Source organism: Recurvomyces mirabilis (genome assembly GCF_035927965.1).
Source record: "Recurvomyces mirabilis strain CCFEE 5264 chromosome Unknown scaffold_30, whole genome shotgun sequence".
NCBI lineage: Eukaryota > Fungi > Ascomycota > Dothideomycetes > Mycosphaerellales > Teratosphaeriaceae > Recurvomyces > Recurvomyces mirabilis.
The window spans coordinates 122159-135148 of NW_027041964.1; the positions used below are offsets into that span (position 1 = coordinate 122159).

General features: G+C 52.1%; 4 protein-coding genes across 4 annotated transcripts; 2 read left to right on the forward strand and 2 right to left on the reverse strand.

Moving 5' to 3' along the window:
- Positions 1 to 2826: 2826 nt before the first annotated feature.
- Positions 2827 to 3306, forward strand: LTS14_009247 (uncharacterized protein; the record flags this gene model as incomplete). The annotated part of the gene is made up of 1 exon (XM_064841930.1): positions 2827 to 3306. One exon carries the CDS (start codon positions 2827 to 2829, stop codon positions 3304 to 3306), a length of 480 nt encoding a protein of 159 aa, XP_064690440.1.
- A 1091-nt stretch (positions 3307 to 4397) lies between these two features.
- On the reverse strand, positions 4398 to 5354 carry LTS14_009248 (uncharacterized protein; the record flags this gene model as incomplete). Its single annotated transcript, XM_064841931.1, has 2 exons — positions 4398 to 5189; positions 5244 to 5354. 2 exons carry the CDS (start codon positions 5352 to 5354, stop codon positions 4398 to 4400), a joined length of 903 nt encoding a protein of 300 aa, XP_064690441.1.
- A 3001-nt stretch (positions 5355 to 8355) lies between these two features.
- On the reverse strand, positions 8356 to 9883 carry LTS14_009249 (uncharacterized protein; the record flags this gene model as incomplete). Its single annotated transcript, XM_064841932.1, has 3 exons — positions 8356 to 8441; positions 8520 to 8532; positions 8603 to 9883. 3 exons carry the CDS (start codon positions 9881 to 9883, stop codon positions 8356 to 8358), a joined length of 1380 nt encoding a protein of 459 aa, XP_064690442.1.
- A 700-nt stretch (positions 9884 to 10583) lies between these two features.
- Positions 10584 to 12783, forward strand: REX3 (RNA exonuclease 3; the record flags this gene model as incomplete). The annotated part of the gene is made up of 2 exons (XM_064841933.1): positions 10584 to 10626; positions 10778 to 12783. The coding sequence occupies 2 exons, from the start codon at positions 10584 to 10586 to the stop codon at positions 12781 to 12783; spliced, it is 2049 nt and encodes a 682-aa protein (XP_064690443.1).
- Between the last annotated feature and the right edge of the window lie 207 nt (positions 12784 to 12990).

Here is a 12990-nt window from a genome sequence, read left to right on the forward strand (position 1 = left end):
GTGATGGTATATGAATTGACCAGGCCTGCCAAAACCTCGGCCGGCGGGCAGTAGTGGGTAATGGAACAAGCTTCCTGAGTCGTTCGACACGATGCTTTGGGCCGGGAACAAGAGTAGAACTATGTCGCCGATCTCCCAACTCACCCGCTTCTGAAACACTCGCAGATGCCGTGAAAGTCTTCGCCGTGTGACCCTCTCGCGGCGAGCAGGAGGGGAGGTAGGTGCGGCTCACAATGATATCGTCATCGTTCTGATGATTAGGAGAAGTTGATCAGGAGATGCGGCAATTGGAAGATGCAGGAGGCGATTCGTAGAACTGCTGCTGGTTTGCTTCCTTGATGGGCAAGGGCTTGCAGATACGCTAGGATCATCGAGCCGTTCATCACGGTTCGCACGCTACTGATGCCGCCAAGACGCAATGCATGACTTTGCACAAACCTCCTCCACGCATATCAATATTAACAGTCGCTGTCACTGTCCGACTACGCCGCCACTATGGTAGTGCACCAGTAAAGGTGCTGTGACAGAAGACGACAATCCGATCTTCGCTCGTCCTCGAGTCCTTATCGTGCCTAGGCAATGAATCCCGATGCCTAGGTTAAGCCGTCATGGTACGGTCCGCCAAAACCTCGATCAAGCGATGCTCCACCCGTCCACGAGTCGCGCGCCATTGACGAGTTGGTAATTAATCTCGCGTGGCCTCTTATCTCCACACATTTCCACAAGCGCACACGATAGAACACTCTGCATGGACTGTATATTCATCTTTCCTCGAATATGATCAAGCGCGTACAAGGAGAACAAGAGATGAAGTAGAGGGCTAAGAAGCACGCGGATAGTTGAAACGCTGCATTTTTGTTGGCACACACGTGGCAGCAACGAGGAAAGCACGCAATTGGCTTTCGGGTCGACCACGTTCCGTCCATAGTCCGGCGAAACCTTGTGCCGGCAGACGGCAATGCTACTATTGGTTGGGTTCTGTTTGCTGATACGAAACCCTTTCGTTGGCAGGAATATGGGAGGAAAGAGAGTCGAGACATAACATTTAAGCAGCTCACTTGGAGACATCGGCAGTGAGCCAAGGCCTGTTTATTCATCGGCCTCCTGTCTCTTTCCCACTTTGCTTGCACGTTGCGGGCCCCCAGCTGAAGAGATCAAAGCCGCGTGCTGCCTAGAGTGATCCTCAAATCCATCCCCAACATGCACGCCCCCCTGCGTTGACTATAACCACCTCTTCCGTCTCCCAATGGTCTACAAGTAATTCTGGAGAACGGCCCAGTCAGGCCGGTTAGCACAGCAGCACATCGCTACCGCCTAGCCCTCGAGATCAAAGCCGAGCCTGTAGCCCTCAACCAGCGCTTCGTAGCTGTGGAGATCTGGAAAGACCTTTGCTGTTGACGCTTCGTCCTCTCATCTCTCCAGCCAAATGCCGGTCTAGCACATGTCGAACTGTCAGGGGACATTTCTCGATAGCTGCTCTTCATAATCAACGAGAGAAGATGCTTGAACGCCACGCCACTGTTCAGGTACCACCGCACAGGCAATATCGACTCGGCAAGAACGTCATGTCTTGACAAGCTATAGGACTGGAAGATGAAATCTTTGATGCCGTAGTACACGTGGACGTCTCGTCATTTATTTGGTCAGAGGCTCGAAGTAGCGCTGATACGCTACAGCTCCGAGAGAGGCGGCTGCCTGATGATATCCAAAAGTTTCGAATTGGCACACGAGCAGGACTGGCTCTCTCTCGCATAATGCAGCGTCGGAGCTTGGCTGGTAGATCGAGCAGGCGAAGGGTTAGGCAGCTCTCTCCAATAGCGTCAAAACCCCTTCGTGTCGTCGTGCGATTGGCTGTGCGCGTTCGAGTACGCACCCACGAGGTCGACTTTCGATCAAGCACCATGGTTCGAGCTACTATCTGCTGGTTCGGAAACGGCAGTATACCGGACTGTGGTAGCAGCGAGAGGGTCTTCATTGCGAGGACGTGCTGAATCTCCATTGACCATGTTTGGAAGTTGCCCTCGTATAGGAACAAGACGCTCTCGAGATCACCCAGCTTCTCGAATAGATGCTGAAAGAAGTCACGAGGATGCTCATCGAAGCTGCCATCGGTCTTGTTAATAGGAGGTCAGTCGAGCATCTCGTTTTGTGACATGCATTGCGAAGAACTACGTCTCTGCAATGAGCAGTATGTCAGATGCGCGAGCGGCGGCCTCATAGCCTACACCTGCGCATTCAGTCGGAAGCATGACGGCGCAGCTCTTGTCGGCGGCGTTGTAGTCATGTGGTGAAGTGAGATACTGTCTCTCTCAGGGTGCAATAGAAGGGTGACTCTGAAAATTGCGGCTGCCAACCTACGTTGAAGCTAGAATTTCTGCAGACCATCAGCCCCATGCCAGTCGGCGCGGAGTCCCGCAATCCATGTGCCTAGTCGATGAGTAAGGTATGTGAAGCGGTCTTGAATCGCCACTTCCTCCATGAAGGTAGTGTCGGTCTAGAAGAGATATAGCATGATCAGTGACTCCGTTCCGCTGCCCGTAGCTTGCGCATTGACGTTGCAAAATACTACTGTCGTATGTCTAACTTTCTGCGGGACTAATTGATCATCTTGATGGGTTGGACAGGATAGAGAAGATGCGGAGGAAGCGGGAGAAGAAACGACAGCTGAAATTCAGAAGCCAAGGTTCGTGGCGCAGCGAGCAACAGAGGCGGCCGATTTCCTGTACAGCCTCGTACAAGACTGATATCTATTCATGGCGGGGCCACTTGAGCATACGGTAGCAATCGATAATTGCCAGTAGATTGGATTGAGGTGGCATCGAAATCATGGATCTGCCAACATACGAGACAGCAGCGGCCTCGTCCTCGAGCGCAGTCATCACACCGCAGGGACTACCCTCACATTTCACTCGCACAATTCAAGATCTACGAACACAAATCATAGCAAACGCATCCTGCTTCAAGCCAAAATACAACAATGACCGCGCCGCAACCGACCACCTGGAAATCGTCGTCGCCAAAGCTCCAGCAACCATGAGCATTGCAGACGAGAAGGAAGCTGTACGTGCCGGCGCTCCTCAGAATGTCGCTATTCCTTTCTCGCAGGGTTCAATGGCTGGTAAGCATTATGCTGTCCTTGTGAAGCGGAGCTCGAGTGATAGGGAGGTGAGGATTGTGATCAAGGGCGAGCCGAGGGATAGTGTTGAGCAGGCTTTGGAGTGGATGCTGGACAGGACGGAGATGGCAATTCATGAGCATATTCTCAGGTATGGTAGGAACGAAAAGGATGGATGTTGTGTTATGTGAAAGACCTGTAATCACTGGACTTGGCGGCGAGGTCATCCCGTCCAATGCATATCTATGTTCGAGCGGTTGGTGATGTAATGGGGACATGCTTGTATTAGTAGACGACGTCCTTGTAAAAATGAACGGACGCCAGACCGAAATAATGATTACGCGAACAGGATACGTGAGCAGAAACACGAACGATCTGTATGGTCAAGTCAAAATGCTGGCGATCTCGTGCTTGGTAAGAAAGCGTCGATGTCGTGCTTCGCTAGCTCCGTTTACGCAATGTGGAATTCACAACTCTACGCATCGAGCAGTATCTGGTGAGCACAGCATATATAGAAAGGTTCGCCCTGCACGTCGAGACGCTGGTTCAGCTCCATATCCCATCATCTCCATTCTACACTAAGTATTGTAAGACATCAGAGAAGTGGAATCAGTATGCCGTCCTTCGATACTATCGCCTCGTTTTGGTCGTTCCAGCCGTCGTCGGGACAGATTGCGATTCCGATTCCTACTGTGACGATAGGACCTTCTGGCACGGCTGCTCCAGCAACAGCGACGACTACTAAGAAATGAGGTGTGCTCTCATGATGGAGATTACAAGCACTGGTGCCTAGCCAGGCATGCAGAGATTTCGAGCCGTCGTGTCAAGCAATGGGAATCGAGGCACGACAAACGGTTACATGTGAGCGCTCCGAGAGGGTCAACAAAGTGCATATCACAGTCGAATTCAACGCGGTCGCCTTGCACTAGCGCGGAGACGCACGGGTAATGCTCTATACATCAACTGCCAAGCGTCCGTTCTTACGTCTTGAAGCTGTCGAGCATCGTTCTGGAAGACGTCGAAAGTTGTCGACATAGTCACTGCCGGCGCTCTTACACAGTTGGGGGAGCAGCTTTCCGCTCTGACCTGCTCGGTGGCATGCCGATCGCAACATGATGAGTTGCAAGACCCGGGCGCATGGCCGAGCTATGGTGTTCCGACGCTGCAGTGGTAGGTCCGAGGATTGAGGGAAAGCAGTCAGCGAGGGGGCTTCGAAAAGTAGCTTCAGAGGGTTGTGTACATCTCATTGAACCGTAGCTCTCTGAGCGTTGATCATGGTGGTCTACAATCTAGCTTTAGCATCATCCTTCAAACTTAGTCCTGTGAGCTTCTCCAACTCTTCAACGGCCTTATCAGCCCGTCCAAGCTGGACCTTGATAGTACTCATCCCCAACCTCCTCGCCGTCCTCAAGTTCGCCCCGATATCGTCCACAAATGTGAAGTCCTCCGCCTTGACACCCAGCCCACCATACTTAGTCTTGACAAACTCATGTATTCTCGTAATCGTATACCGATATATTGGCTCATCCGGTTTCCGCATCCCTACGTGCGCGGACGAGATGAAGACGTCGAAGATATCCTTTAGATGCTTGTTCCGGCTTCCCGCATAGATATTCTCGTTGTAAGGGTGGTCACGCGGGAAGATCGAGGTATTGCTCAGAGCAGCCAGGATAAGCTTCCCATTACTCTGATCTGCGGCTTTTCGCATTTTCTTGAGCGCAGGGTACATGTACGGATCTGGTTCTCGCGCTATCCGCATCATCTCCCAGTATAACCACTCGGCATCAATATCAGGTACAGGTGGGACTTGGAATGCTGCCTCTTCCGCTGCATCGCTGAGCTTCTCTTTTCGCGTCGCGGCCAAGTGTTTGGCGTAGTATATTCGCCATCGTTTCTCATCGCTCAAGTCGGACTTGAATTCTTGGAAGAAAGCGGCATTCATAAGGATGTCGCCGCGCTCGATCTTCTGCCAGGCGCCATTGGGGCTGCTGGCTGCGATGGAGTAGTTCACCCAGCCTGGTGGGATACCTTTGGATTTCTCGTAGTCGAGGATTGCTTGGAAGGGGGAGACGACCTGGGACGGTCAGACGAGTCTTATTGCTGTTGCTGTGAGCTTGACATGACCTACACAGACACCACCGATATCGAACAGGAGCACTCGCGGTCGTCCGGTGCTTGGTGGAGGCATTTGGAGGGTAGTGCCGAAGAGTATGTAGCTCTTGTTATCTTTCGTCCACATCGGCGGACCCATAGAGTATGCTTCAGCCTGCTGGGAGATCTATTGGCCACGGCACATACAGTAACGAGGTCATCTTGGATGGTGATGGTGATGGAAAATGGAGATAGTTTGGGAAACCATAACCGCGGGTATCGAAACCGAGGCTCTCGTCTTTTGCTCGGTCATCATCTTGACTTTCATGATAGGATATCAGCTCAACTCAGCTCCTACTTCTTCGTCGAGAAAGGTGGTCATACTGTAGCCTACTATTCCGCGACCACATGTCTTTTCCAAGCGATTTGCTGGCATCACGGCTCACAACCCGCGGACGCTTGAGGTGGCGGAGTGCCTCTAGTTACGCTGTACTGATCCTTCGTTGTTCTGAGCGGAAAGTCACTTATCAGGCGGATATGTATCCGCGATGTCTTCAAGGAAACGACTTAGTAACATGCGTACAGCATACATACTGATCCTGGACCGCTTTGAACTGACCTCAAGCGAACTCGTCTGCTCAGCCACCAGCAACAACCAATTATGGATACCATCACAGCGACCAGACAAGCCACCTCAGACATCTTCGTCCAGGTCTACAACCACTTCCTAAAGATCCTCAACTTCGTCTTCTCCCCGACAGTAGCCATCTTATGCTGGCTAGGTCTCACACAATTCCTCCGCAAAACGGAGCCGATCAACAATACTTTCCGCCTCCTGGGAATCCCACTGAACCAAGGGAACGATTGCGATGAAATATGGATACTGTCGACTACATTTGGAGCTTTCTTCCAAATCTTATGGCTGGGAGTTGCAGCCCTCGAGCCTGGGTTGACGCCTGCCCCCAATGGCAGTCACAATGCTCATGAGCCTGTGATGCCGTAGTTGGTGAAGGTTTTTACTTCTGTGATTGTATGCATGGCTGCTAGTGAGGTCGTGGTGGGCACCCTTGGGATTGCGTCTGCGAGATACAGGGTATATTATCCGCCCTCTGCAGAGACGGATGGCGCCAGTTCAGCTAGGGTAAGAAGAATGACTAGGTTGGCTCAACGATGACGGACTAGCAATTCGATCTCCAGGACCGCCTTGTTGGTCAAGTAGGGAATCAAGGGAGCCCTCGTTTGATGCGATAATCGGCGCTCATGCCATCACTTTCGAGCACTTCATACCGAGCTAGCATATGTCAAGCTCTGGTCTGCTGAAACCCATCATCTCGAAGCCCCAACGATACCATTCACACGATCTCAATGTGAAAAGGCGCGGGTTATATGGGCCCTCAGCATGCGACCGCGGTCGTTCAGGGGTTACAAATCCAAGCTTCCCTCCAAGAGCGAGACCTGTCATCGACAACAACTGACACTGCGTACTCTCAATAATCATCCCATCCGATAGAGAAAACATAGCCATACCAATAGCCACAGTAGCGTCAACCTCAAATCCGGTAAGACACAGTCCACACGAGGGCAGATACTTGATGTGGCACTCACACGCCGTGCCGAAGCACTACGATCACTGACAAGCTCGCCAGACTTCAGCAAGATGGCAACCATATCCGCCACTGCCTCTGCTTCTCGCGAGCTCCTGACTGAGATGATCAACTGCATTCCGGAGCTGGTATACGCCATACTCTACGCGATTTGTCCGCTCCTTGTCAGCATCGGCTGCTGGTATCTCGTCGTCTCTCTTCTACTCACGCTCAAACCCATCTACAGTATCTTCGTACTACTCGGCGTGCAGCTCACAGACCAGGGATGCGACGATGTCTGGCCACTCGTCGCCGTTCTAGCTATCATCGTGCAGGCTATGTGGCTGATCTGCTTGCTCACGGACCGGAGCCTCGCCTTTCGCGCGAATCGGGAAGCGAAACCTAGCAGCCCTCGAACCACTTGGCCGGTCGAGGTTTATACCTCGACGGTCGTCTGCATGGTTGTGAGCCAGAGTATCGCAGCGGTCGCAGGGATCATTAGGGCAGGCTACATGGTGTGGTCTCAATATGGCGCGATGAAGGCTCAGAGAGGAGTATGATTGGGCGTTACTCGTCACACTAATGAGTGTGAGCTTACAATCTCGACTGGCTGAACGCCAGTATGGTGCTGGTCATCAATATGGACGGGACATAATAGAAAACTTTTGATGGTAGAGAATGCTTCCAGGTTTGAACTTGAATGATTGTCACGCTCACTCATCTGATTTTTAACTTCACATGACGATTCGAAAAGCACGTGGAATCTTCATGTGGTTTCACATGCGCCGGCAGGCTATAAAGACTCATGAAAGTTATAGTAGTGACCTTCAATGCGGACATCTCCTTGTTCTCGGAAAGCCGATTAACTCAAAGGCAGGTCAACACACTTTCGGTAGGCAAGGCAAGGACACCGACTCAAAACAGGGCGACCTGCGCAGGTAAAGCATCATGATCTGTTTGAAGATACGCAGTCGCTAACCAGCACTTAGAGCACCACTACAATGGACTTTATATCAGCAACAGCTGTAGGCACGTACGAGGTTTTCGCTATGCTACTCGAGTTCCTCCCTGTACTCCTCTACAGTGTCATCCCAACACTCCTTTACTCCATGCTCCCACCTGTCATCAGTTTTCTCTGCTGGGCCTCAGTTTTGAGTAATGGGCAGGCCCAGTCTTGGCAAAAGGGTACGGGCTTCCACAGCAGGTGAATGTATCCAGTCATGTTTGGAATTGAGTCCCTTTGGTCTTGCTTCAGTCCAGGAAGCTCTACACCCTGAAAATTTGTCCACAAGTCCAGCATCGTGCGGGGTGAGACATTGTTACAGGCAGCGAGTCCTGAGGATCGAAGTTGATACCAAAGACCGCTACGACAGCTGTGCAATGCTGGACAGTCGGCGCACACAACGTCTTAGAATGGTGTAAGGTTGGCGATGGTATTTCCGGTTCAAGGGCCTGATCAAGTCGATCATAAGCTGTTTGCTTTGCAGATTCGTGGTGATACGCAGTAGAACTCATGGTATCCTGGGAAGCCAGAGTCCGGGCTGTACCTTCAATATCCATAGAGACTCAATCGGCAAAGTTCTTGGCCCAGTGAGTGCTAACAACATGACCCTCTTTGAAAGATTCACTCGCTGTCCTGACGACGATGGCAGCTACGAGTGGAATGACCGTCAGTATCGGAGTCATCACAACAATTTCTCGCTGGAGGGCTTGTCGGAGAATGTACTTACCATGTGTATGGCGCTACATAACAGTGTGGTCAGCAAAAGCTTCATGTAAAGTCTCAGTCTGGGGTATGCAGTCTCTGACTTACCACTTTCTGTATATGGACCGGATATTTGGTGAAGTTCACATGCTTGTCCAAATTGTCGATCATCTCAAACTGGTCGTCCGTCAGCGCTAGAGTAGGCCAAGATGACTTGTTGCTCTTCTGCTCCTCCTTCTGCTTTTCCGACGCTGTCGTGCCAACGAGTGTCCATGACGACGAATTCGCGGATGAGGAAGTATTCGGTTCAGGAGGCGGCGTAGGCAGGTATCCAGACGGACTCTCCTCGGCTAGATGTGTGCGTTCGGTAGCCAGACGCTCCATAATCCTGTCTTGGGCGGCTTGCGCATCTTCCAGAAGCGGTATGCGATAACGCTTGAGGTCGATAAGCTGCCCTTGCTCATGCAAACGCACTCGTTGAGCTGAGCGGTATGTCTGTACGCCAGCGTTGACCATGAAGAGAGGTATCATGATTGGTACCATCGTGAAGAGGAAGGCGTAGAAGGGTAGACTTTCGCGAGTCTTCTGGCTGAGCAGGTAGCGTTCTTGCCAGGTCTCGGGTGCCTTGATAACAGGTCCGCTGCGCACGGTGACTGGTTCTGACGGGTCGAGCACGACTGGCAGCTCTTGGTCGGGTAGGGGATGGACTTTTACCTTATCCATATCGACGTAAGGGTCCACAGCGCTGATGCCGCTCGTGTAGAATGGCACAGAGCGATCGTTGATCGTGTTGGCGTACACACTTCTCTGTTGAAACATGCTCAAGCCTCGCACGAAGATACTGTTAGGATCGGCCATGACTGCGAGTAAGGGTCTGCCCGTTTCGCGAAAGTTGTCTGTTAGAAACATCTGCTGACCACTGGTGCTGAGCGTCCTGCTGCCCAAGAAGTTCCACGTCTGGGCTCGGTAGCCATTCCTTGGTGTCCGCACGCCTAAGTGCGGTGTGGCGAATGTGGCGAAGTTCATCGGCTTCAACGTCTCGAAGATGGCGTTCTTGTATAGCAGCCCCACAACATACCGGGCCACCAGACCACCTAGACTGTAGCCATTGACACTGATCTTGCTAAGTTGGGCACCCTTGCCCTTCAGCTCTATTATTGTCTCCTGAATCTCGTTGGTGATGCGCTCTGCTCCGACTTCTATGCCATCATACGTGTAATTGTCCCGATTGCTCCGTGGGCAGAGGATGTAGAGCCCCTCGCCGTCTCGCTGTGTAGCCAAGGTGTCTCGAAGATGCTTGAGGTGGACTGGATTGCCCCATAGACCATGAATAAGTACTACCAAGTGTGTCGCCTTCGCAGCGTCTTGCTGAAATTCTTCTGCTGCCATCCTGACAGAGTCGTGCCACCTAACCAGCCTTTGCCTGGGAGTCGTCTATGTCCGGAGTGTTATCTTCGGATGTCAATGTATGGTGTCGGATGGCAGGCTAGAAGCGAGATGAACGTAGACAAGATCGAATACCTACCGTACAGGTCCCACGACGGAGCCATCGTCTGATCTATATCGGCGCACGCGTAGGCCTCACTGGCGCAAATGATGACGTCCAAGTCGGCGTGATTGAGATCTGAATCGCCGGCTCGGAACGGCATCGTGCAGATTGCGATCCGGAGTTTGCTGGCAAACACACATCCGGCTTCTCTTGTCCTCAAAACATAGCTTGCAAACAGGTCTTACAAGTCTCGCCACAATCTCAGAAGTTGTAATCGTATTAGCAAGGACGAAGAAAGCAGCATCGAGCCTTTGGCGCGCCTTGCTGTTACTGCTGCTTCCTATAGTTCTAAGCGGCCGGAAGTGGTAAGCGTTGCACCGACTCCATCTCATCTTTGTCTCACACGCGCAGGCAAGATTCACAGTCATTTGATACTTCATCTATGCAACGGCCAAGTCATACACATTCATACTCTCACCAGTCACGGAAGCACTCGACCGCTGATCTTTTCGGAAGCAGCTGACTTATCAGATCAACATCGGCCTCGTATCAGTACACCAAGCTTCACTTCACTTCATCAAAGCTGCCTGATCACCCAATATGACCACACAGTCTGGAATATCTACATCGCGAGTATCTCACGGTACCTAGACAAGGCGTCACTATGGTGTTCTCCACCACGAACCTTTTCAAGCATATTCAATGCCCCCAAGGAGATTCATGCAGTCTAACCTACTGCATATTTGCTCATGACAGCAATCCAGCAGTAGCAGCAGCACCTCTACCTCACTCAGAACGGCAGACTGGCTTGGACTCATCGCCTGCACATGACGATGTGAGTGAGCCGCCGTCTAAGCGACGACGAGTGACATATGAGAACCTAGAAGACAAGCCACCCAGCAAAGCAGATCTCATACGCCAGCAGCTATCACGTGAGAGGCAGCAGGCACCTCCCAAAGCTGGAAATGCCAAGCCTGCGGCACCTGCGAGTCTGAAACGCCCTGTCTCACCGCCGGCTAAGACAAACGGCCAAGCTGTTCCCATAACAAACACCGCTGCGTCGTCCAGGCCAACACAGCCTGCAGGTGCACTCAAACCTCTCACCTTGAATCCACGCCTGATCGCCAATGACCCAGCTGGCCATGCGAAGCGAAGTCAACTACTCAAACTATTGCATGCAGAAATGGTGCGCTTGAGCCAGCAACTTGTTGATCGCAAGGATGTCCCGTCCAAGGATGCGCTGTTACTGTCGCCCATTGAAGCCGTGCAGCTTGCACTTGATGAAGAAGAGAAATTGGCACGAGAGTCTGGAAATGTGTATGCCAACGTCATCAAGAACCGCATCTTTGCTTACAAGAAGATGAGCTCCGACGACTGGGTCCTTCACGTCAAGACGACAGCTTTGTTCAAGCAGAAGCAGCCGCAACAGACCGCGAAGCAAGTCGGAGGTCCTGATCCTCCGCTTGTTCTCGAGACAGGCTTGACACCAGCAGAAGAGGCAGCGGTCCTGACCCATCTAATCGTCAAGAACCAGCAGCCATTGGAGAAGCATGGCTACGTTGTGACTCCACCAACGGCAGAAGCAGCAGCGGAAGCAGCAGCAGCGGTTGAAAAAAGCCTGAACTACGAGGTCTGCGATAGATGTTCCTCTCGATTTCGAGTCTTTCCAAATCGCAACGACGAAGGTCTTCTCACTTCCAACGGCAGCTGCCATTTCCACCCGATGCGCAAGATATTTCCTTCCAAAGCACGAGCCGACACAGGACCAAAGGAGCCCTACTATCCATGCTGCAATGAGCTATTAGGCAGCGCGGGCTGCACAACCTTCGAGCACCACGTCTTCAAGGCGTCTTCACCAGCACGGCTGGCTGCAGTCATGCTTTTTATCGTCACTCCTCCAAATGATGCTCCCACGAAGGACAACCACGGCAGGGTAGTCAAAGCTGTGGCTTTCGACTGTGAGATGGGTTATACCACGCTTGGGATGGAGATGATTCGGATCACTGCGGTCTCGTGGCCAGAAGGCAAGCCGCTGTTCGACGTACTTGTGCGGCCGCTGGGTGTTGTGCTCGATCTGAACAGCAGATTTAGTGGCGTGTGGCCGGAGGATATGGCCAATGCTGTGTCATACCAGGCAGGTGAATCACCGTCGCAGCAGGATCCATCGGGCACGCCACCAACCCGACCAATCATGTTCACTGTCGACTCGCCGGAGAAGGCTCGCGAGCTACTGTGCTCCTACCTGGCACCCGAGACTCCTCTCATCGGACACGCCATCGACAATGACCTCAACGTCGTCCGGATTTGTCATCCGACGATAGTGGACACAGTCATACTCTTTCCGCATCCACGAGGACTACCATCACGATACGGTCTGAAAACGCTCAGCTCAAAGTACCTTCGTCGAGCCATCCAGCAAGGTGGTGAACGCGGGCATGATTCCCTGGAAGACAGTGTAGCAACGGGTGATTTGGTCAGAGTGAAAGTGGGTGAGAAATGGAAGATGCTCAAGGCGACGGGCTGGTCGTTCGTGGATGACTCGCTTGTGCATCCTCCGCCACCAACGAAAACCGGCTATCTTAAAGAGAGTAGGGGCAGCAATGGCGAGCTTACTGAGCACTCACTCGATAGGACAGATGCTCTTGCGGCGGGAACGAAACGGAGAAAGAGGTCGTCGGAAGCAGGCGAGGAGAGTTTGCAGCACGGTAATGGTCTCAAAGCATTTCTGGAGCGTGATCAAGCCGCTACTAGCGAGCATAAACTCAGCGTTGACTATCTTGAGGATGGGAAAGGCAAGTAGAGCTTGTTCTTGGCCTTGTGTGAAGACGGCCTGGATGAGAGTCATGGTCAAAACGAAGAAGCTTTGTACATTGACCTAAGCTAGAATTCCAAGAGGGGACTGCCCGAATGTTTCTACATTACGAGACTCCATGTATGTGCAAGAATATCCTACCCTCCTACACCAAACCAAGTCCAGCCAAACACCTCTTTCAATCGTTAAGTTACC